The sequence below is a fragment of the Cyprinodon tularosa genome, unplaced genomic scaffold (assembly GCF_016077235.1).
Source record: "Cyprinodon tularosa strain WSP-4 unplaced genomic scaffold, ASM1607723v1 ctg107, whole genome shotgun sequence".
NCBI classification, from domain to species: Eukaryota; Metazoa; Chordata; class Actinopteri; order Cyprinodontiformes; family Cyprinodontidae; genus Cyprinodon; species Cyprinodon tularosa.
Window position 1 is genome coordinate 1623364 of NW_024037860.1, and position 21812 is coordinate 1645175.

General features: G+C 46.7%; 1 protein-coding gene across 5 annotated transcripts in view; it reads left to right on the plus strand.

Moving 5' to 3' along the window:
* Positions 1-21812, plus strand: part of LOC119785934 (plectin-like) — a 158830-nt gene that overhangs the window by 33610 nt on the left and 103408 nt on the right. The window contains exon 1 of one of the 5 annotated variants that reach the window (XM_038289043.1): positions 3382-3442. The exons of the other annotated variants lie outside the window; for them this stretch is intronic. Coding sequence (XP_038144971.1) covers positions 3397-3442 — 46 coding nt within the window. The 5' untranslated portion in view covers positions 3382-3396. Of the gene's footprint in view, positions 1-3381; positions 3443-21812 lie in introns of those variants that run through there. 5 annotated transcript variants of the gene reach the window in all.

Here is a 21812-nt window from a genome sequence, read left to right on the forward strand (position 1 = left end):
GAATGTTAAAAAGGGAAACATTTTTTTAAGGGAATCCTAAAAAGGGTGGAAAACTTTGACTTTGTTTAAACATTGCCACAAGCTGAAAGAGATAATTACTGCCCAACATGTCTTAGCTCACTGTGCATTTTCCAACGGTAGAATATAATCAGTTTATTCTCAGTAGCTGACTACTGAAAGGATACTGGCACTGTCAGAAGGCCCTGTTTCAATTTTAGAGAAGCGAAGTCTGTGGATCCCAATGTGGGTGGGAAACCTCTTGAGATCATTTAATCCCTTTCCACTCGACATAGTTTTGTTTACTTGAATTCTGCTACTTTTCCTCCCTTTAGTGCAATTAATCTTAGTCAGTGTAGAAGACGACCCATTTTTATACAAAAAAACTGGTTGTTTTTGTTTTTTTCATGAAGGAGCCAGTGGACACTGGTGACATATGGAACCAGATTTTATTATTTTAATAGGGGGTGAGGGATTTAATCACATCCCTGTTTTAATTCCCAATGGAACTCCACATTCATTCAACCTTGTAAAGGAACTGTAAGAAAATCTCCCTTGGTTTAGAGGGAAGGCACATTTTCCGGCTGATTGCCTGTCAGCATGAATAAAAAAAGATTTGTTGATCTTAACTTCTAGGTTTGTCTGCAAAAAAACTAATAAGTTCGACTTTATTCAACAACAAAAAAAAATAAGAAAAACTACTGGTTTTTAAATGCATTTGATGCAACACTGAATAATAACATTTAAAGCTGCCTTTGTTAAACAATTTAGATATAATTTCTATGCCTCAGGAATATTATCTCTTAGAAGTGAAATGTTGATCTGCTGTGTTCGCACTTTTACCCTGAGCTGTTTTATCCCAGACTGGCTCTCCTGATGGGGAGGCTGCTCTCCTGCTGACTCCTGCCTCCAGCTTTAAGCCCGTACATTGGGCTGGAGATTTGACTGGCTGAGTGACTTCAGCCAGAAGGAATGTTTTGTCTGGATGTCCACAGCAGGACTACCAGCCTGATGTACACAAAGCACGCAGACTACTGAGCTGAGAGCCAGTAGCTCTCTGAAACACAAGCTGCTTTGTATGTTGATAGTTTTTGCTGCCAGGCGTTTTCTTTGATTAGCCATAAATTTTCTGCTGCATTTCCACAGTAGGATGTGAAAAAAACTTTCATAGGAATGTAATAACAGAATGTTAAAAAAAAGCCTTAATGTCTTCAGTACTTGAGGTCTTTAACTTAAGAAGTGTAATGTAGCCTTGTCTGTCTGTCTGTCTGCCCTACAAAAAGAAAAAGCTTGTGAACCCTCTCACCAGGGGTTTAAATGTTTATTGAAGTTAAAGAAAACTCTGAAGAATGTCTAATTAAAAAAGTTTTAAAGTGTACGCAGACTCTAATGCCTTGACAGTGGATCAAAGCTAGACTTTCTTGGAGATTTGCATAAAAATGTTTTTGTCTTTTTATTGTTAATATTAACCAGAGGAGAGTTAATGACTTGGTGTCCTCTTTTATTTGTCTTGTGACATAGCCAAGATAACAAAGGAAAGGAAATACTTTTTGTTGAAGCTTTGTCTGACATTCCTCCAAAGATACAGTTATGTTTAATAAAAGTCCCGTAGACTTTAAAAGCAGCAAAGTAAAGACAGAACATTTGTAAGGACCTAAGAAGATGGGATACTACAATTTTATACAGCCTGTGTAAGTATTCTTAACTATTTATTTGTATGATACAACCTTCAGAAGAGGATTAGTGCCACTGAAAAAATAAAGTAAGTTAACTGATTTGTAAATTATTTTTTGTATAATATGAGAAAAAAAGTCAAAATTCTGACTTTACTCTCAGAATTCTGACAGCTATCAAACATCTTAGCATCAAGCCGTAGCCATGTCTGTTTTAGAGACTAGCTGTCTTGTCAGTAGCATCAGCGGGGACCCCTCAGGCACGTAAAAAGTCGCCTAATTCCTTAATTTATCATCAATGTGTTTCTTGCCCTCCCAAACAACTCACATCTTTGTCAGCGAAGCTGAGTGCTCCCACATCTCTTTCTTCATGATTCCCATCTACGTTAAGAGTTCTGACCTTATATATATATATATATATATATATATATATATATATATATATATATATATATATATATATCTATATATATATATATATATATATATATATATATATATATATATATATCTATATATATATATATATATATATATATATATATATATATATATCTATATATATATATATATATATATATATATATATATATATATATATATATATATATATGTCCAATATTTGGTGGAAGGAATGGTGCTATAACTACATGTAATGTCAATATTCTGTTCACACTTCTATAGAATTTGTTTTTCATGGGAAATTGTATAAAATATCAGGGGTTTCTAAAAACATAACATAACAGCTAAAATATTATATTAACATTTGAAATTAACATTTAACTAATACAATGTCTAAATAACCTAAATAGTTGGATTAAAAACAATGTATACATACATTTTGTTGCACTTACATGATTATGTATTAAATATTGAGGATAAAAATGTTTTTTTAATTGAAAGGGTGGTTTATTTAGTCAATTAATTCGATTAAATAATTACAGATCCCGTAATTCATTTGATTAAAAATATAAATTAAAAGTGTTATTTTCGACTTTTCCAGTACAGGAGTGCAAAATCAGAACTGTGTAGAAATGGAGATTCAGGTCTAGTGCTGGGTAGAGACACACCGATACATTGGCTGGCTGATATTTTTGGCTAATGCTGCCTTTTTTTCCCCATATCAGTATCGGTTGATCCGTGCATACGCTGGCCTTTTCATCAGTGCATCCAGCAGCCATGCTTTGTTGTATAATTGGAGGAAGAAGGGAAAAAAAGAAATATTGCCTCAAATCAGCCAAAAAAATAATGGCTGTACATACTGGGGAATGGTTTTGGCCAATTAGAAAATAATCAGTATCGGCCTTAAAAAACCTTATCGGTCAATATTTAGTATTGTTTCTTATTGAGTGAAGGATAGTTGCTTTACTGAACCAGAGATCCAGTTTTATTATAAAAGACAAGTGGGGGGGGAGGGAGGAGCTTTTTACTCTGCACAGAAAATACTTCATTGTGTGCATCTGTGTGTATGCATGACTGTAAATGAATAAGAGTGTATCTGTGCACACTCACATTGTTCATGGCACGAATCAAAGCAGAGAGGGGAGTCCCGTTCAGTCGACCTGCGGGGCAGGAAAGTGACCAAAAAGAGAAAAGAGTTCAGACACAGGAATCTGGTCAGACAGGGAGAGATTTCTTTCATCTCGCCAGAGGAAGGAGACCAGACGATTGAAACATTTACTACTCTATTTTTCATCACTCTTCAAGAAAAGCTTAAGAAGCCCAAATGGATCTTCCCAGCTCTATTCAAAAAGAGATCACTTTACTGAAAGGTATTTTGAACTCTGATTTGCATTTATATTTATGAAACTGGCAGGACAATGACAGAACAGAGAATAGGTAGACCTTGTGTTGTGGTATTGTTAATGCATCGGAAGGGAGTGGTGGCTGGCAGTCATTGTCTGAAAGGCTGCAAAAAGTACAGACTTGACACCATCAGAGAAACTGTGCTTTTTACTCATGTTTTTAAATGGTACATAGTAGATTCTATCTGCGCTGTTAAAACCGGTATAGTTATCAGAGTGAGTTTAAGCAGACTGATATAGGACGTAAAAGGCATGTGGGTATTTCATCATACAGGTTTAGAAAATATGTCCAACTGATGGCATCTTCTCTTTATGTCCCTTCATATAGTAAAGTATTGGTAAAATCATGCTTGAATGTGTGGCTTTTAGGTCTCACACTTGAAAAATGATCTAGAAATAAGTAAAAATTTCTTAAATTAAGTGTATTTACCCTTTATTTGAGTAGGTAAATGAGATTTCCCAATTGAATTAGAATTTTTTATCTTAAAATAAGACAATTAGATGATATGCACTTGAAATTGGACAATGCGATTCTGTTTCTTATTTCAAGTGTAAATTGTCTTGTTCCATTGGCAAAATGTCTCTTTTACCTCCGCAATCCAAGAACAAATGTACTTATTTTAAGAAAAAATCACTTAGCTAGATTTCGATTTTTTCCAGTGCAAATTTAGGGAATACAATAATTTTCTGTCATCAGTGAGGACGTTGTCAAAAATTGTTTTCTTCCAACTCACTAAATGTTGCTAAAGTTATGTTTCCATGGCATGTTAGTCATCGATCTTTTGTATCACATTAGAACCAGTTGTATATGTCTATATGTGGCTTTGAGTTTCTGTTTTGAGTGATGGCATGGTAACACGATGGCTGGACGCTGATAAGAATTAGATTAACACTCAAGTTTATTTCTCTAGCGTGCTCAAAGCAACCTGAGTTGCAGGAAGTGCTGCACAAAATATCAACACTGAATGTTAACTGCATTTAAAACAAAAATAAATCAAAGCTGCAGTTAAAATATTAACAATGTACAAAATAAAGAAAAGAATACAATGCAAATTCTAAATTAAAACCTGTCTAATATTAAAATGCATCAAGAAGAAACACTTTATCAGAGAAGACTGAAAACAACATTTTTTTTCTGAAATCAAATAAACAATCAATCTTGATTCTTAAAACTAAGAGTTAAAAGGAATTTTTCACTCAGATATTATATCTAATATACACAGCAGTAACTTGCATTTCCTCCTTTTAAAAGTTTTTAAAACAAAACTCTTAGCATAGACGCCAGACGATAAATCTGGGATCCTGTAATCAACTGATTTTAAACTGTTATTTTATACAAATTGTATATAACCAACACAGGTGAGGTTCTCCTTTACCAATTCTAAGAAACATCCTCAAAGAAATTACTCAATAACATACTGAGACAGACTTGTTTTTCTTCCGTAAAACATCCGGCACAATAAACCAAAACCGCAAAAAGTCAAATGGTTGACTGAAAATACTAGAAACTGTCAAGTATCTGTTGTAGTATCTTGGATGAATAGCTGACATTCCTCAGTAGATAATCTAGTTTTACTTTGAAGAGAGTCTTACATCTGTTTTGCTAGCTCTGACCTTTTAGGACATATCACTGAAAATGGAAATACTATAAAGAAGTGCCTATATAGTGAGAAAAATAAGTATTTGGACACCCTGCTATTTTGCAAGTTCTCCCACTTAGAATTCATGGAGGGGTCTGAAATTGTGCAGGTTCTCTGTGAGAGGAATAATCTAAAATAAAATCCAGAAATCACAATGTATGTTTTCTTAACTATTTATTCGTATGGTACAGCTGCGAATAAGTATTTGAACAACTGAGAAAATCCATGTTAATGTTTAAAGATGTCAAACATTTCCTGTAGTTTTTCACCAGGTTTGAACACACTGCAGGAGGGATTTTGACCCGCTCCTCCTCACAGATCTTCTCTAGATCAGTCAGGTTTCTGGGCTGTTGCTGAGAAACATGGAATTCAAGCTCTCTCCAAAGATTCTTTATTGGATTTATGTCTGGAGACTGGCTAGGCCATGCCAGAACCTTGATATGCTTCTTCCAGAGCCACTCCTTGGTTATCCTGGCTGTGTGCTTCGGGTCATTGTCATGTTGGAAGACCCAGCCTCGCCACATCTCAAATGCTCTAACTGAGGGAAGAAGGTTGTTCCCCAAAATCTTGCAGTATACATGGCTTCGGTCATCCTCTCATTAATACAGTGCAGTCGCCCTGTCCCTTGTGCAGAAAAACACCCCAAAGCATCATGCTACCCTCCCCATGCTTCACAGTAGGGTTGGTGTTCTTGGGATGGTACTCATCATTCTTCTTCCCCCAAACATGGTTACTGGAATCATGCCCAAAAAGTTTGTGCTGGTTTAGGCAGGGAACTTTCCGTCCCAAGCATGATTTCAAACCATGACGTCTCAGGGTATAACCAGTAGTAACCTTGGAAACGGTGGTCCCAGCTCTTTTCCGGTCCTTGACCAGCTCCTCCTGTGTTGTTCTGGGCTGATTTCTCACCTTCCTTAGGATTATAGAGAACGCACTAAGTGATATCTCGCATGGAGCCCCAGTCCGAGGGAGACTGAGGGTTATGTTTAGCCTCTTCCCTTTTCTAATGATTGCTCCAACAGTGAACCTTTTTCACCAACTGGTTGGCAATTTCCCCGTAGCCATTTCCAGCTTTGAGGAGTTGTACAAATTTGTCTCTGGTGTCTTGTGATAGCTCTTTGGTCTTGGCCATGTTAATTGGATTCTTACTGATTGTATGGGATGGACAGGTGTCTTTATGCAGCTAACGACCTCAAACAGGTGCATCCAATTTAGGATAATGAATAGTGGAGGTTGACATTTTGAAGGCAGATTGAGAGGTCTTTGAGAGTCAGAATTCTGGCTGATAGACAGGTGTTAAAATACTCATTTGCAGCTGCCTCATACAAATAAAAACATTTTTTTTACATACCTGTATTTCATTATATGTGGAGTTGCTTTTAGTGTCTGAGTTGAGCTTGATCCAGTTTGCTTCTGAGTATCCACAAAATCCGTTTTGAATATAATGTTTGAATTGTTAGCTAGGTTGGACCCATTTAAAACCATTTAAAGAAAAGTCCGGTCACCAAGCAATGATCAATGGATCATTATCTTTACCTAAAACTACTACATTTGTGGTGATTTAATGAATTTGGCTTTAATCAGTAAAAAAAATAATTTCCGTTGCGAGACGGGGAGCGGCTATCTTGCCAAAATATAGTAACACCTCACTCTTGACATCTTCTGGCAGTGAAGTCACGGTGGGGTAAGTCTAGCGACATTCTTCCCGCTTTACGCGCAAAATCGATGGGAACTATAAGACACATCTGCAATCAACAAAAATTATTTTAGATTTCGGGAGCAATTTACCTTTGAAATTCGCGAGAGCTATACTTAAAGTGACAATGGTCACATGCAAGGCAGTTGGATGTTGGAATACTTTGGGTAAAACTGAAAAAAAAGATTAGCTATTTCACCTTTCCGATTCATGATCCACCACGGGTTCATCGTTGGATTGCCAACTTGAAGAGGGAGGGTTTGCCATTGAACTTCTGGCCAGAGAAAAAACACGTAATATGTAGCCAACATTTCAAAGAAGAATGTTTTCAAGATGACTTGGATAATAGCGCGTTGTGACAAACACCAGATACAGCACTGGGACTTGCTCAACAGCCGATACCGCACAGTGATGTCACAAACCGCTAGGTGGCAGTAGTGTTCTTTGACGAACATGGATGCCTCCAGTAAAGCACATTCAAATGAAAATTACTCTTAATTAAAAACACTTATCATTTATTGAACAGGATGTAATAATTTTATATTCAAGATACTTTCAGAAGTTTGACTTTTGAATGTGGCCGGACTTTTTCTTTAACATGAACGAGGTAGATGTCACATCCACAAAACAGAACAGGAAGTTCCAACCAAAAGTAAAGGCAGAAAAATAGGCTACATGCTTACAATTATATCAGCTCTGAATTACTGAGGTGTCGATGCTCATCAAACAATGTTTTCGTTGTAAAGGGTAAAATAAAAAGCCTGTTCTTTTTCATAATATTCACTCGGTGTCTCGCTATGGGATGCAGCCTCCTGCAGCCCTGATAGAAGCATCTATCTCAATCTGCCAATCCTGATTGGCCGGTGGAAGTGCCCGTCATACGCCACGCCCCGTAGCTCCGACTACTAAAGCGTGTGCGGATCACGGCACTCCAATTCACAACCTCTTCTCACCTGAGAGCTTATCTCACGTCGGAGCCTTCGCTAGCTTAACTGCCCACAGACGGACCTTGCTAGTTTCCATCGCCGGACGCTAGCACTGTGCTCTGGCTTCTGCCCTGTCCGCTCACTCCAGACCGGACCGGTATCCTTTTTTTCTCTCTTCACGGCGGAATCCCTCTCGGCTCCCCTCCACAGACGCTCGAGTCGGACGAGCATTTAGCACACCAGCTACTTCCTCGACCCCGCCACGCTAGCACGCCAGCTAGCTACGGTTCCTTTCCCTACCAGCACTCCAGCTCGTCGGGAAATGGCGGCCGTCCAAAACCCCCACGCCAGGGGAGACTACCGTCTTTGTGGCTGCGGGAATAAAATTTCAGGGAAGGACACCCACCCGGTGTGCAGTACCTGTCTGGGAGTCGACCACGCCAGGTTGGCCCTAGAAATTCCCGGCTCCTGTGGACACTGCAAAGTGTTCACGGTTAAGAGCCTCAGACGCAGGCTAGCCCGCCAGGTTAGCGTCTCGGACCGTGACCCATTCCTCCCCACCGCCGCACAAGGTGCAGCCGCGGAGGAGGACGTGGACACAGCTGGGGAAGCTCCGGAGACTGACTACGACTGGGGTGCCCAGTGCGAGCAGCTCCATGCCCCCCCGTTTCCCGAGGAAGACGTGCTGGAAGTCAGCCCCATGGAGGAGGATGACGACACCTCGTTCCTCATATCAGAGGACGAGGAAGAGGATGACACCTTCATGGCCCCAGCACAGCCTGAGAGGCCTAAACCGCCGTGCCCTTCCACCAAGGAAGACAGGGGAGCGAGCTCACCAGCTCCCTCCCTCCATGTGGACCTGCTCGACGTGTGCAAACGCGCGGCAGAGAAGCTGGAGATTCCCTGGCCGGTCGCAATAGCGGAGCCCACCCGGTCCCGCTACGAAGGCAAACGGCTTCCCCTGGCACGAAATGCGGTGAAGCAGCTTCTCCCTGTCTTCCCCGAGTTGCTGACGGAGCTCTCCAAAACATGGACTAGCTGCCCATACAGCAACAGGAGCCCTATTTCGGGCGCAGCATCCCTCGACTGCGAGGCGATGGACGCCCACGGCCTCCTCTCCATGCCTCCGGTGGAATTCCCGGTAGCTGCGCACCTCTGCCCAGGCAGCGTGAGCCAGCTGTCTGCAGCTTCCCCCAGGCGCCCGACGCTGCCAGCTAAGCCCGAACGGTTTCAGTCTGCGCTGACCGAAAAGGCATACAAAGCAGCAGCCCTCTCGGCCAGAGCCCTCAGCGCCCTCTCCATCCTCACTGCCTACCAAGCGGAGTTGTTTGGCGCGTCTGCTGAGGAGCAAGACCCGGATGCGTGGGAGGAGATGGCGGTCATCGCGGACCTGTCTCTCCGTATCCAACGTGTCGCGGTCCAGGCCACAGGGAAGGTGATGGCAACCCTCATCGTCCAGGAGCGAGCGCGATGGCTCAGTCTCGCTAACCTGACCGACAGGGAGCGGGATGACATCCTGGATATGCCGATCGTCCCTGAAGGCATCTTCGGCTCTGCATTGGCCACAATGCAGCAAAGATGTGAGGCAAAGAAAAAGGACAACGAGGCCCTCAAACTTTGTCTCCCTCGGAAAGCCCCTGCGCCTTCACCTCCGGTGCAACGCAAAACCTTTGCGCATGCAGCCTCCCAGCCGCCGCGTTTTAAGATACCAAGACGGCCACCACCGCCAGGTCCGCCCCCTCCAATGAGGAAGGAGCGCGGAGCCGGCTGGCAGGGGAAACCTGCCTCCACGACCGCTACGCCGCCGCCGCCCACAGCCGCCGCGAGCTCGGTCCCACAGGCGAGGAAGAAAAAGAGGGCGGCCTGACAGCCGCCAGTTCCTCAGTTGGTGCAGCCTGCTGTTCCCCGTTGCGCAGGCCCACCGTTTTGGCTTGTTTGTGCGCACCCCACGCCACCGTTGCCCATCCCAGAGCCGGTCCGCGAGGAGAAGGACATCGCCCCGGAGGTCTGCGCGGTTGCGCCCCTAGTGGAATGTCCACAAGCACAGTCACACACCCTTGTTCAAAGAAAAAATGGTGTCAAAATAAAAATAAATCTGTCACAGCCAGGCCACAAGCCGAGGGTGCAGATAATAAAAAAAGCCAAAACAGACGATGCTCTCTCCATAAGCAGGGTGGCCGCTCAGCCCCCTGCAGCTCTGCTCCCGGGACGGGCACCGCTGTCCCCGCGGAGCAGAGCAGAGCGCCCCACCGTGCCTCCGGTGGTGCCCGAGAATCATTTCTCGGTTCCACCACAGGGGGGCGCGGGGCAGGAGCCGCAATATGTTCCCCCGCTTTCTCTCAGATGGGAAAGCTGGAGAGCAGCAGCAGCTCCACCGTGGGTGTTGCGCACAATTTCCCGGGGATACAGGCTTCAATTCGCCACTGTCCCTCCCCGCTTCTCTGGTGTAATACACTCACATGCACAGGGAGAATCAGCTCGAGTTTTACGGGAGGAAATTCTCTCTCTGATAGACAAACGAGCAGTTTCTGTCGTATCTCCCGAACAGAGTCTGTCAGGGTTTTATTCCAGATACTTCCTCGTCCCCAAACGGGGGGGGGAGAGGAATCCGCCCTATTCTGGACTTAAGAGCCCTGAACAAATTCCTGCGGAAATACAAGTTCAGGATGCTGACACATGCAGCACTGTTGCGTCTAGTAAGACCGAACGACTGGTTTTCGTCCGTGGATCTGAAAGACGCGTATGTCCACATTCCCATTTATCCCCCTCACAGACAATATCTCCGATTTGCCTTTCAAGGGGTGTGTTACGAATACCGTGTTCTACCATTCGGTCTGTCTCTCAGTCCGAGGGTTTTCATACGGTGCACAGAGGCCGCGGTAGCCCCGCTCAGACGCCGGGGGATACGTCTGGCCACGTATTTAGACGACTGGCTCCTGTTAGCGCAGTCAGAACAGGAAGCCAGGGTTCACACACACATTGTCACAAAACACCTGATGGATTTGGGTTTTGTGATAAATATGGAAAAAAGCCACCTATCTCCAACGCAGGAGATATGCTTTCTGGGATTATCCCTGCGCTCTGTTCCGTTCACAGCCCGCCTGTCAGAGGAAAGAGTGACGGCTTTCAGAGCGTGCCTTGCACAATTCCGTCTGCACAGGTCTGTCCAGTTCAGACTGTGCCTTCGGTTGCTGGGTCTGATGGCCTCAGCCATCCTCGTGATTCGCCTCGGCCGCCTTCACATGCGGAACTTTCAGCGCTGGGTCGCTTCGCTCCGAATGGACCCCGTGCGTCATGGCGAACGGCGGATAACGGTCACAGCGGACTGTATAACAGCTCTGCGCTGTTGGCGAGCCCCGTCCTTCCTGACCCAAGGGGTGCCTATGGGCACCGTCTCGTCCAGGAAAGTGGTAACCACGGATGCCAGCCTATCAGGCTGGGGTGGCATTCACGAGGGCAGGTCTGTGAGGGGTCGCTGGAGCCAGGCTCTCCAGCGCCTTCACATAAACTTTCTCGAACTTTCGGCGGTGTTTCTTTCTCTGAGACACTTCCTCCCATTCCTCTCGGGTCACCATGTCCTGGTGAGGACGGACAACACGACAACAGTGGCGTATATCAACCGCCAAGGGGGCCTGCGCTCCCGCATGTTGCACAATCTGGCGCGCGACCTGATTCTCTGGAGCAGTGCCCACTTTCTCTCCCTGAGAGCGACGCACGTCCCGGGAGACTTAAACACGGGTGCGGACCTGCTGTCCAGAGGCGCGCCAGTGTACGGGGAATGGACGCTGCACCCACAGGTCGTGGAGCAGATATGGGCGCGCTACGGGCGCGCTCAGATAGATCTGTTCGCGTCCAGGGAAAACGCTCGATGCGAGCTGTTCTTCTCTCTGAGCACTCTGAATGCCCCTCTGGGCGTAGACACACTAGCGCACGCCTGGCCGCACGAGCTGCTATACGCGTTTCCACCGCTGGCCCTGATACCCCCCACTCTCGCCAGAGTGAGGGCATTCAATCACAGACTGATCCTAATAGCTCCGCACTGGCCAGCGCAACACTGGCTGGCGGAGATATTCCAGTTGCTGTGCGCCCAGCCTTGGGAGCTGCCGCTGCGCAGGGACCTGCTCTCGCAGGGTGCGGGGACAGTGTTCCACCCACACCCGGAGCGACTGCAGCTGTGGGCCTGGCCCGTGAGTGGCTTAGTTTAACCACTGCCGGGCTCCCTCAGAGTGTAATTAATACTATCCAAAACGCCAGGGCTCCCTCCACTAGGAACCTATATGGCTCCAAGTGGGGACTGTTTGAGCGGTGGTGTCTTGAACGGGACTACGTTCCTTTTCAGTGTTCTGTACCAGCGATTCTGTCGTTTTTACAGGAACTGATTGATAAAGGAAAAGCTTTTTCCACGGTTAAGGTTTATCTGGCAGCTATAGCAGCATGCCATATAGGATTTGGAGACAAAACGGCGAGCCAACACCCTTGGGTTTGTCGGTTTATGAAGGGTGCCCGCAGGCTCCTCCCCGTCTCCAGACCTTTGCTGCCTCCGTGGGATTTGTCGGTGGTTCTGGAGGGGCTTAAGGGACCCCATTTGAACCGTTGTTGGGGTCCAGTCTTAAACATCTGTCTCTCAAGACAGTGCTGTTACTGGCCCTGGCCTCTGCGAAACGAGTCAGCGACATTCATGCGCTCTCTGTGAACCCCGCATGTACCCGGTTCGACCCGGAATACACGCGTATGGTTCTGAAACCCAACCCGGCCTTTGTTCCTAAAGTGGTGGGTTCTTGTTCACCGATCGAGCTAGCGGCGTTCGCCGCCCCCCCAGGTGAACGGCGAGCGCACACGCTGTGCCCTGTTCGAGCCGTGCGCTCTTATATGGACAGGACGCAGAGCTTCAGGATGAGTGATCAGCTCTTTGTCTCCTGGGCGGAGCCCCATAAGGGGCAGCCGATCACAAAGCAACGCCTCGCCCACTGGGTGGTGGAGGCTATAGCTTTGGCGTATGGAAGCAGGGGTCTGCAGCCCCAGGCGGGTCTGCGTGCACACTCTACCCGCGGGATGGCTGCGTCCTGGGCTTTATTTCGGGGAGTGTCCGTTCAGGACATTTGTTCAGCTGCGAATTGGTCTTCGCCTCTGACTTTTGTCCGGTTCTACATGCTTGACGTGTCTGGACCGTGCGTGGCCAGTGCGGTCCTAGAGTCATAACTGACCTTGTGGAGCTTCCCCATCGGCCGGTTCTTGTTCGATAAGCTGTCTGGCAATACGGGAGCTACCATATCCCATAGCGAGACACCGAGTGAATATTATGAAAAAGAACGTTTGGTTATCTAACATAACCCCAGTTCTTAGAATAATATGAGCGAGGTGTCTCGCCAGACGACCCTTCTTGCAGGGCGGCGAGAAGAGGTTTGCTTGTTGAATTGGAGTGCCGTGATCCGCACACGCTTTAGTAGTCGGAGCTACGGGGCGTGGCGTATGACGGGCACTTCCACCGGCCAATCAGGATTGGCAGATTGAGATAGATGCTTCTATCAGGGCTGCAGGAGGCTGCATCCCATAGCGAGACACCTCGCTCATATTATTCTAAGAACTGGGGTTATGTTAGATAACCAAACGTTTTAAAGATATCTATCAGTAACATAATGCTAATGCATTTCACCAACATCTGACTTTCTTGATAGACTTGGGCCCCGTCCACACAAAGTCAAAACGAACACGAAACGCTAATATTTCCCAGAACGTTTGTCTCAAAGACTGAACCACGTGGTTCAGTCAAATTCAGGTGCTGAACTATGTCGTCAATATTGCTCTGTTCTTCCTGGAGATATTCGAGAAGAAGAAGATTCTGTTGTAAGCCCGCACGAGCTGCTATACGCGTTTCCACCGCTGGCCCTGATACCCCCCACTCTCGCCAGAGTGAGGGCATTCAATCACAGACTGATCCTAATAGCTCCGCACTGGCCAGCGCAACACTGGCTGGCGGAGATATTCCAGTTGCTGTGCGCCCAGCCTTGGGAGCTGCCGCTGCGCAGGGACCTGCTCTCGCAGGGTGCGGGGACAGTGTTCCACCCACACCCGGAGCGACTGCAGCTGTGGGCCTGGCCCGTGAGTGGCTTAGTTTAACCACTGCCGGGCTCCCTCAGAGTGTAATTAATACTATCCAAAACGCCAGGGCTCCCTCCACTAGGAACCTATATGGCTCCAAGTGGGGACTGTTTGAGCGGTGGTGTCTTGAACGGGACTACGTTCCTTTTCAGTGTTCTGTACCAGCGATTCTGTCGTTTTTACAGGAACTGATTGATAAAGGAAAAGCTTTTTCCACGGTTAAGGTTCATCTGGCAGCTATAGCAGCATGCCATATAGGATTTGGAGACAAAACGGCGAGCCAACACCCTTGGGTTTGTCGGTTTATGAAGGGCGCCCGCAGGCTCCTCCCCGTCTCCAGACCTTTGCTGCCTCCGTGGGATTTGTCGGTGGTTCTGGAGGGGCTTAAGGGACCCCATGTGAACCGTTGTTGGGGTCCAGTCTTAAACATCTGTCTCTCAAGACAGTGCTGTTACTGGCCCTGGCCTCTGCGAAACGAGTCAGCGACATTCATGCGCTCTCTGTGAACCCCGCATGTACCCGGTTCGACCCGGAATACACGCGTATGGTTCTGAAACCCAACCCGGCCTTTGTTCCTAAAGTGGTGGGTTCTTGTTCACCGATCGAGCTAGCGGCGTTCGCCGCCCCCCCAGGTGAACGGCGAGCGCACACGCTGTGCCCTGTTCGAGCCGTGCGCTCTTATATGGACAGGACGCAGAGCTTCAGGATGAGTGATCAGCTCTTTGTCTCCTGGGCGGAGCCCCATAAGGGGCAGCCGATCACAAAGCAACGCCTCGCCCACTGGGTGGTGGAGGCTATAGCTTTGGCGTATGGAAGCAGGGGTCTGCAGCCCCAGGCGGGTCTGCGTGCACACTCTACCCGCGGGATGGCTGCGTCCTGGGCTTTATTTCGGGGAGTGTCCGTTCAGGACATTTGTTCAGCTGCGAATTGGTCTTCGCCTCTGACTTTTGTCCGGTTCTACATGCTTGACGTGTCTGGACCGTGCGTGGCCAGTGCGGTCCTAGAGTCATAACTGACCTTGTGGAGCTTCCCCATCGGCCGGTTCTTGTTCGATAAGCTGTCTGGCAATACGGGAGCTACCATATCCCATAGCGAGACACCGAGTGAATATTATGAAAAAGAACGTTTGGTTATCTAACATAACCCCAGTTCTTAGAATAATATGAGCGAGGTGTCTCGCCAGACGACCCTTCTTGCAGGGCGGCGAGAAGAGGTTTGCTTGTTGAATTGGAGTGCCGTGATCCGCACACGCTTTAGTAGTCGGAGCTACGGGGCGTGGCGTATGACGGGCACTTCCACCGGCCAATCAGGATTGGCAGATTGAGATAGATGCTTCTATCAGGGCTGCAGGAGGCTGCATCCCATAGCGAGACACCTCGCTCATATTATTCTAAGAACTGGGGTTATGTTAGATAACCAAACGTTTTAAAGATATCTATCAGTAACATAATGCTAATGCATTTCACCAACATCTGACTTTCTTGATAGACTTGGGCCCCGTCCACACAAAGTCAAAACGAACACGAAACGCTAATATTTCCCAGAACGTTTGTCTCAAAGACTGAACCACGTGGTTCAGTCAAATTCAGGTGCTGAACTATGTCGTCAATATTGCTCTGTTCTTCCTGGAGATATTCGAGAAGAAGAAGATTCTGTTGTAAGCCCGCACGAGCTGCTATACGCGTTTCCACCGCTGGCCCTGATACCCCCCACTCTCGCCAGAGTGAGGGCATTCAATCACAGACTGATCCTAATAGCTCCGCACTGGCCAGCGCAACACTGGCTGGCGGAGATATTCCAGTTGCTGTGCGCCCAGCCTTGGGAGCTGCCGCTGCGCAGGGACCTGCTCTCGCAGGGTGCGGGGACAGTGTTCCACCCACACCCGGAGCGACTGCAGCTGTGGGCCTGGCCCGTGAGTGGCTTAGTTTAACCACTGCCGGGCTCCCTCAGAGTGTAATTAATACTATCCAAAACGCCAGGGCTCCCTCCACTAGGAACCTATATGGCTCCAAGTGGGGACTGTTTGAGCGGTGGTGTCTTGAACGGGACTACGTTCCTTTTCAGTGTTCTGTACCAGCGATTCTGTCGTTTTTACAGGAACTGATTGATAAAGGAAAAGCTTTTTCCACGGTTAAGGTTCATCTGGCAGCTATAGCAGCATGCCATATAGGATTTGGAGACAAAACGGCGAGCCAACACCCTTGGGTTTGTCGGTTTATGAAGGGCGCCCGCAGGCTCCTCCCCGTCTCCAGACCTTTGCTGCCTCCGTGGGATTTGTCGGTGGTTCTGGAGGGGCTTAAGGGACCCCATGTGAACCGTTGTTGGGGTCCAGTCTTAAACATCTGTCTCTCAAGACAGTGCTGTTACTGGCCCTGGCCTCTGCGAAACGAGTCAGCGACATTCATGCGCTCTCTGTGAACCCCGCATGTACCCGGTTCGACCCGGAATACACGCGTATGGTTCTGAAACCCAACCCGGCCTTTGTTCCTAAAGTGGTGGGTTCTTGTTCACCGATCGAGCTAGCGGCGTTCGCCGCCCCCCCAGGTGAACGGCGAGCGCACACGCTGTGCCCTGTTCGAGCCGTGCGCTCTTATATGGACAGGACGCAGAGCTTCAGGATGAGTGATCAGCTCTTTGTCTCCTGGGCGGAGCCCCATAAGGGGCAGCCGATCACAAAGCAACGCCTCGCCCACTGGGTGGTGGAGGCTATAGCTTTGGCGTATGGAAGCAGGGGTCTGCAGCCCCAGGCGGGTCTGCGTGCACACTCTACCCGCGGGATGGCTGCGTCCTGGGCTTTATTTCGGGGAGTGTCCGTTCAGGACATTTGTTCAGCTGCGAATTGGTCTTCGCCTCTGACTTTTGTCCGGTTCTACATGCTTGACGTGTCTGGACCGTGCGTGGCCAGTGCGGTCCTAGAGTCATAACTGACCTTGTGGAGCTTCCCCATCGGCCGGTTCTTGTTCGATAAGCTGTCTGGCAATACGGGAGCTACCATATCCCATAGCGAGACACCGAGTGAATATTATGAAAAAGAACGTTTGGTTATCTAACATAACCCCAGTTCTTAGAATAATATGAGCGAGGTGTCTCGCCAGACGACCCTTCTTGCAGGGCGGCGAGAAGAGGTTTGCTTGTTGAATTGGAGTGCCGTGATCCGCACACGCTTTAGTAGTCGGAGCTACGGGGCGTGGCGTATGACGGGCACTTCCACCGGCCAATCAGGATTGGCAGATTGAGATAGATGCTTCTATCAGGGCTGCAGGAGGCTGCATCCCATAGCGAGACACCTCGCTCATATTATTCTAAGAACTGGGGTTATGTTAGATAACCAAACGTTTTAAAGATATCTATCAGTAACATAATGCTAATGCATTTCACCAACATCTGACTTTCTTGATAGACTTGGGCCCCGTCCACACAAAGTCAAAACGAACACGAAACGCTAATATTTCCCAGAACGTTTGTCTCAAAGACTGAACCACGTGGTTCAGTCAAATTCAGGTGCTGAACTATGTCGTCAATATTGCTCTGTTCTTCCTGGAGATATTCGAGAAGAAGAAGATTCTGTTGTAAGCCCGCACGAGCTGCTATACGCGTTTCCACCGCTGGCCCTGATACCCCCCACTCTCGCCAGAGTGAGGGCATTCAATCACAGACTGATCCTAATAGCTCCGCACTGGCCAGCGCAACACTGGCTGGCGGAGATATTCCAGTTGCTGTGCGCCCAGCCTTGGGAGCTGCCGCTGCGCAGGGACCTGCTCTCGCAGGGTGCGGGGACAGTGTTCCACCCACACCCGGAGCGACTGCAGCTGTGGGCCTGGCCCGTGAGTGGCTTAGTTTAACCACTGCCGGGCTCCCTCAGAGTGTAATTAATACTATCCAAAACGCCAGGGCTCCCTCCACTAGGAACCTATATGGCTCCAAGTGGGGACTGTTTGAGCGGTGGTGTCTTGAACGGGACTACGTTCCTTTTCAGTGTTCTGTACCAGCGATTCTGTCGTTTTTACAGGAACTGATTGATAAAGGAAAAGCTTTTTCCACGGTTAAGGTTCATCTGGCAGCTATAGCAGCATGCCATATAGGATTTGGAGACAAAACGGCGAGCCAACACCCTTGGGTTTGTCGGTTTATGAAGGGCGCCCGCAGGCTCCTCCCCGTCTCCAGACCTTTGCTGCCTCCGTGGGATTTGTCGGTGGTTCTGGAGGGGCTTAAGGGACCCCATGTGAACCGTTGTTGGGGTCCAGTCTTAAACATCTGTCTCTCAAGACAGTGCTGTTACTGGCCCTGGCCTCTGCGAAACGAGTCAGCGACATTCATGCGCTCTCTGTGAACCCCGCATGTACCCGGTTCGACCCGGAATACACGCGTATGGTTCTGAAACCCAACCCGGCCTTTGTTCCTAAAGTGGTGGGTTCTTGTTCACCGATCGAGCTAGCGGCGTTCGCCGCCCCCCCAGGTGAACGGCGAGCGCACACGCTGTGCCCTGTTCGAGCCGTGCGCTCTTATATGGACAGGACGCAGAGCTTCAGGATGAGTGATCAGCTCTTTGTCTCCTGGGCGGAGCCCCATAAGGGGCAGCCGATCACAAAGCAACGCCTCGCCCACTGGGTGGTGGAGGCTATAGCTTTGGCGTATGGAAGCAGGGGTCTGCAGCCCCAGGCGGGTCTGCGTGCACACTCTACCCGCGGGATGGCTGCGTCCTGGGCTTTATTTCGGGGAGTGTCCGTTCAGGACAGTTGTTCAGCTGCGAATTGGTCTTCGCCTCTGACTTTTGTCCGGTTCTACATGCTTGACGTGTCTGGACCGTGTGTGGCCAGTGCGGTCCTAGAGTCATAACTGACCTTGTGGACCTTCCCCATCGGCCGGTTCTTGTTCGATAAGCTGTCTGGCAATACGGGAGCTACCATATCCCATAGCGAGACACCGAGTGAATATTATGAAAAAGAACGTTTGGTTATCTAACATAACCCCAGTTCTTAGAATAATATGAGCGAGGTGTCTCGCCAGACGACCCTTCTTGCAGGGCGGCGAGAAGAGGTTTGCTTGTTGAATTGGAGTGCCGTGATCCGCACACGCTTTAGTAGTCGGAGCTACGGGGCGTGGCGTATGACGGGCACTTCCACCGGCCAATCAGGATTGGCAGATTGAGATAGATGCTTCTATCAGGGCTGCAGGAGGCTGCATCCCATAGCGAGACACCTCGCTCATATTATTCTAAGAACTGGGGTTATGTTAGATAACCAAACGTTTTAAAGATATCTATCAGTAACATAATGCTAATGCATTTCACCAACATCTGACTTTCTTGATAGACTTGGGCCCCGTCCACACAAAGTCAAAACGAACACGAAACGCTAATATTTCCCAGAACGTTTGTCTCAAAGACGGAGACGTAAAATAAATGTGATCGACCAAATGAATGCATGAAAACGCTGCTAAATGTATGCCAGGCCTGTAAGTGGCGCTGTGGTGCCAAAGCAAAAATAAGCGAAAAGAGGCAACGAAATGTTGGGCATGCGCAGTAATATTTATACATGGTTGTCCTGCGGGTCCATTTTCGTGGTTCAGTCAAATTCAGGTGCTGAACTATGTCGTCAATATTGCTCTGTTCTTCCTGGAGATATTCCAGAAGAAGAAGATTCTGTTGTAAGCCCGACAGCAGGGTGAGTAGCATGAGCAGCAACCATTCAACACAGTACGGCGCCATTGTTGTTGTGATACTGTGTCGCGCATGCGTGTTTAGAGGCGACGCTATGACGCATGCGTGTAAAAAAAAAAATGCGGTTAGAGCTTAAAGATGGAAACGCGAAAACGGCGTTTAAAAATTTTCCCACTCTGAAGGCTTAATAAAAAAAAGATCGTTTACAGACCCCCGAAACGCCGGCTTCGTATGGATGAGAGGCTGGTTTGGTGAAAAATTTGTGAATTTAGGCCAGGGTGTGGACGGGGGCCTATATTTATCTCTGATATTTTGACCTTTTTTGCCACCTCTGTGTGAAAAGGAGATCCCCGCCTGCTCATTTTGTCACACCACACTGTTATTTTTACCATCATTTTTTAGGGTGCTGTCTTCCCATAATGACACATGGTAGAGTATGTTTTTACACGTTTGAATATTCTTTAAAGCAGTGACAGTAATGCTGCTGACGCTATCAGCCATTTGTAGAAAACATTGAGCACCATTTGTATGTAGGATAGTTTCATGCCTGTGCTTATTGCTTGGCATGAGGAGACGCCACAGTGTGGGGTTAGGATGAATGTGCTGTCAGTATCAACAGAGCGAGAAGTAGAACAAACTCTGCCTTACAATGCAGCACTTTATACTGGTGTAAAAAGTACATATGTGGGAGTTGGGTACAGGAAATATCTGAGATTGTTCCTTGTTTATTGCAAATGTTTGGGTTCCACCTCCATACAGCAGATGGTTTCACGTAGTACTGTCATAGCTTTATATAGAACAGCTGGGTTTCGACTTGGCTGATTGGAAAACAAAAAGAAGGAGTTATCTTTACTGATAAGTTAAAGATTATTTATTGTTAGATTAAGTTGTTGCTCCTTCTATTCATCTCTTTATTCTCATTTGTTTTATATAAGATCTTGAAATCTTGCCATCAAAAAAAAAAAAACTTTCTCTAAAGCATTACTGACAAAGGCAGGAAGGAAAATCTTTCTGAAGTTTCAGGAAGTTCATCTCCTTAAATAGAGATTGTTCTCTTAGCCTATCTGTCCAGCATATTAGTACTGAAATGATGTGTTTGCTTGTTCAGTGTTTCAGAAGCCTGTTAAAAAAATCTGTGTAATCTCTATTGGCTGCAGTTTCAAAGTCAGTGTGAGTGCTCATTTGTCCATATTAATTTAGTCTTTGATTTAGAACACCCAGCCTCTGAAAATCCCCTAAAATGAAAATGCATGCTTTTAAAAAAGCTACACTTTATTGGAATAAAATGAGGCTTTTGTCAAGGGAAGCATTCATAAAGAAGGCCTGCAATATAAATAAAGAAATGTCTATTTGTGAGAAAGTTTTACACATCTCTTTTTTACTGCTGATGTTTTTTTTTTATTGCCATCATTTGATGCCATAGGACCTACAAACATACAAGATTGGAGAACGTGTAAATTAAAGTGCTGCAAACTTTGGTCAGACTTTAGAACAATTAAAACATGCTTTAGCTTTTAAGAACAAAATGATTGACCATTTTTGGCCTGAATCTGATACTAGTCTGCTTTCTGAAACTATGGCATTCCAATTAAATTACTGATTTAATCACTGCCAGAGATACTTTGGTATTAACCATATAAGACCATTAACAGAACTATTCCTTTTGGCTGAGCTTTCTTTTATCAATTTTAAATTCAAATAAATTATGCGACTTGGACGATAAAGAACAGCCTTTATTGTAAATCAGTTATTGCCTTTAATATAGGTAGACATCAAGTGGTGTGATATTTTCATGGTATAACTTTTAGTATCTGATCTGATCTAGCAAAAAATGATAAGAGACCTTTGATGCAGAATCTAATAAAACTGTTAACCCTGAAAAGTTTTAACTTGTTTTTTAGCGACACAACAAGATATAAGAATGGCCCAGATATTGACTATCTGGAAGGGTGTTGGCCTCAGTGCTGCCTGTTTAAAAAAAAAAAAAAAAAAACAGCACAATAGATAGTAAGATTGTTGTTATTGTTGACATGCATGTCTTCCATTCTTTCCTCCCATTATTCCAGTAATACACAAAGGAATCATAAAATGCATGATCGAAAAACGCGTTTGTTAAATTGCTGAGTTTCCAATTTTTATCTAATAGTCAACCTTGGTCAACCTTGATTGTTTTGTTTTTGCACCTTACAAACAGTTTTTAAAACTCATGTTATTGAACATGATTAAAGACATTCCTACGATACACTTTTCCTGCCTGTGTCAGGAAATGCGTCACTGACAGTTTTCCTTCTTTTTTGCTGGGCTATTTTCAAAGCAG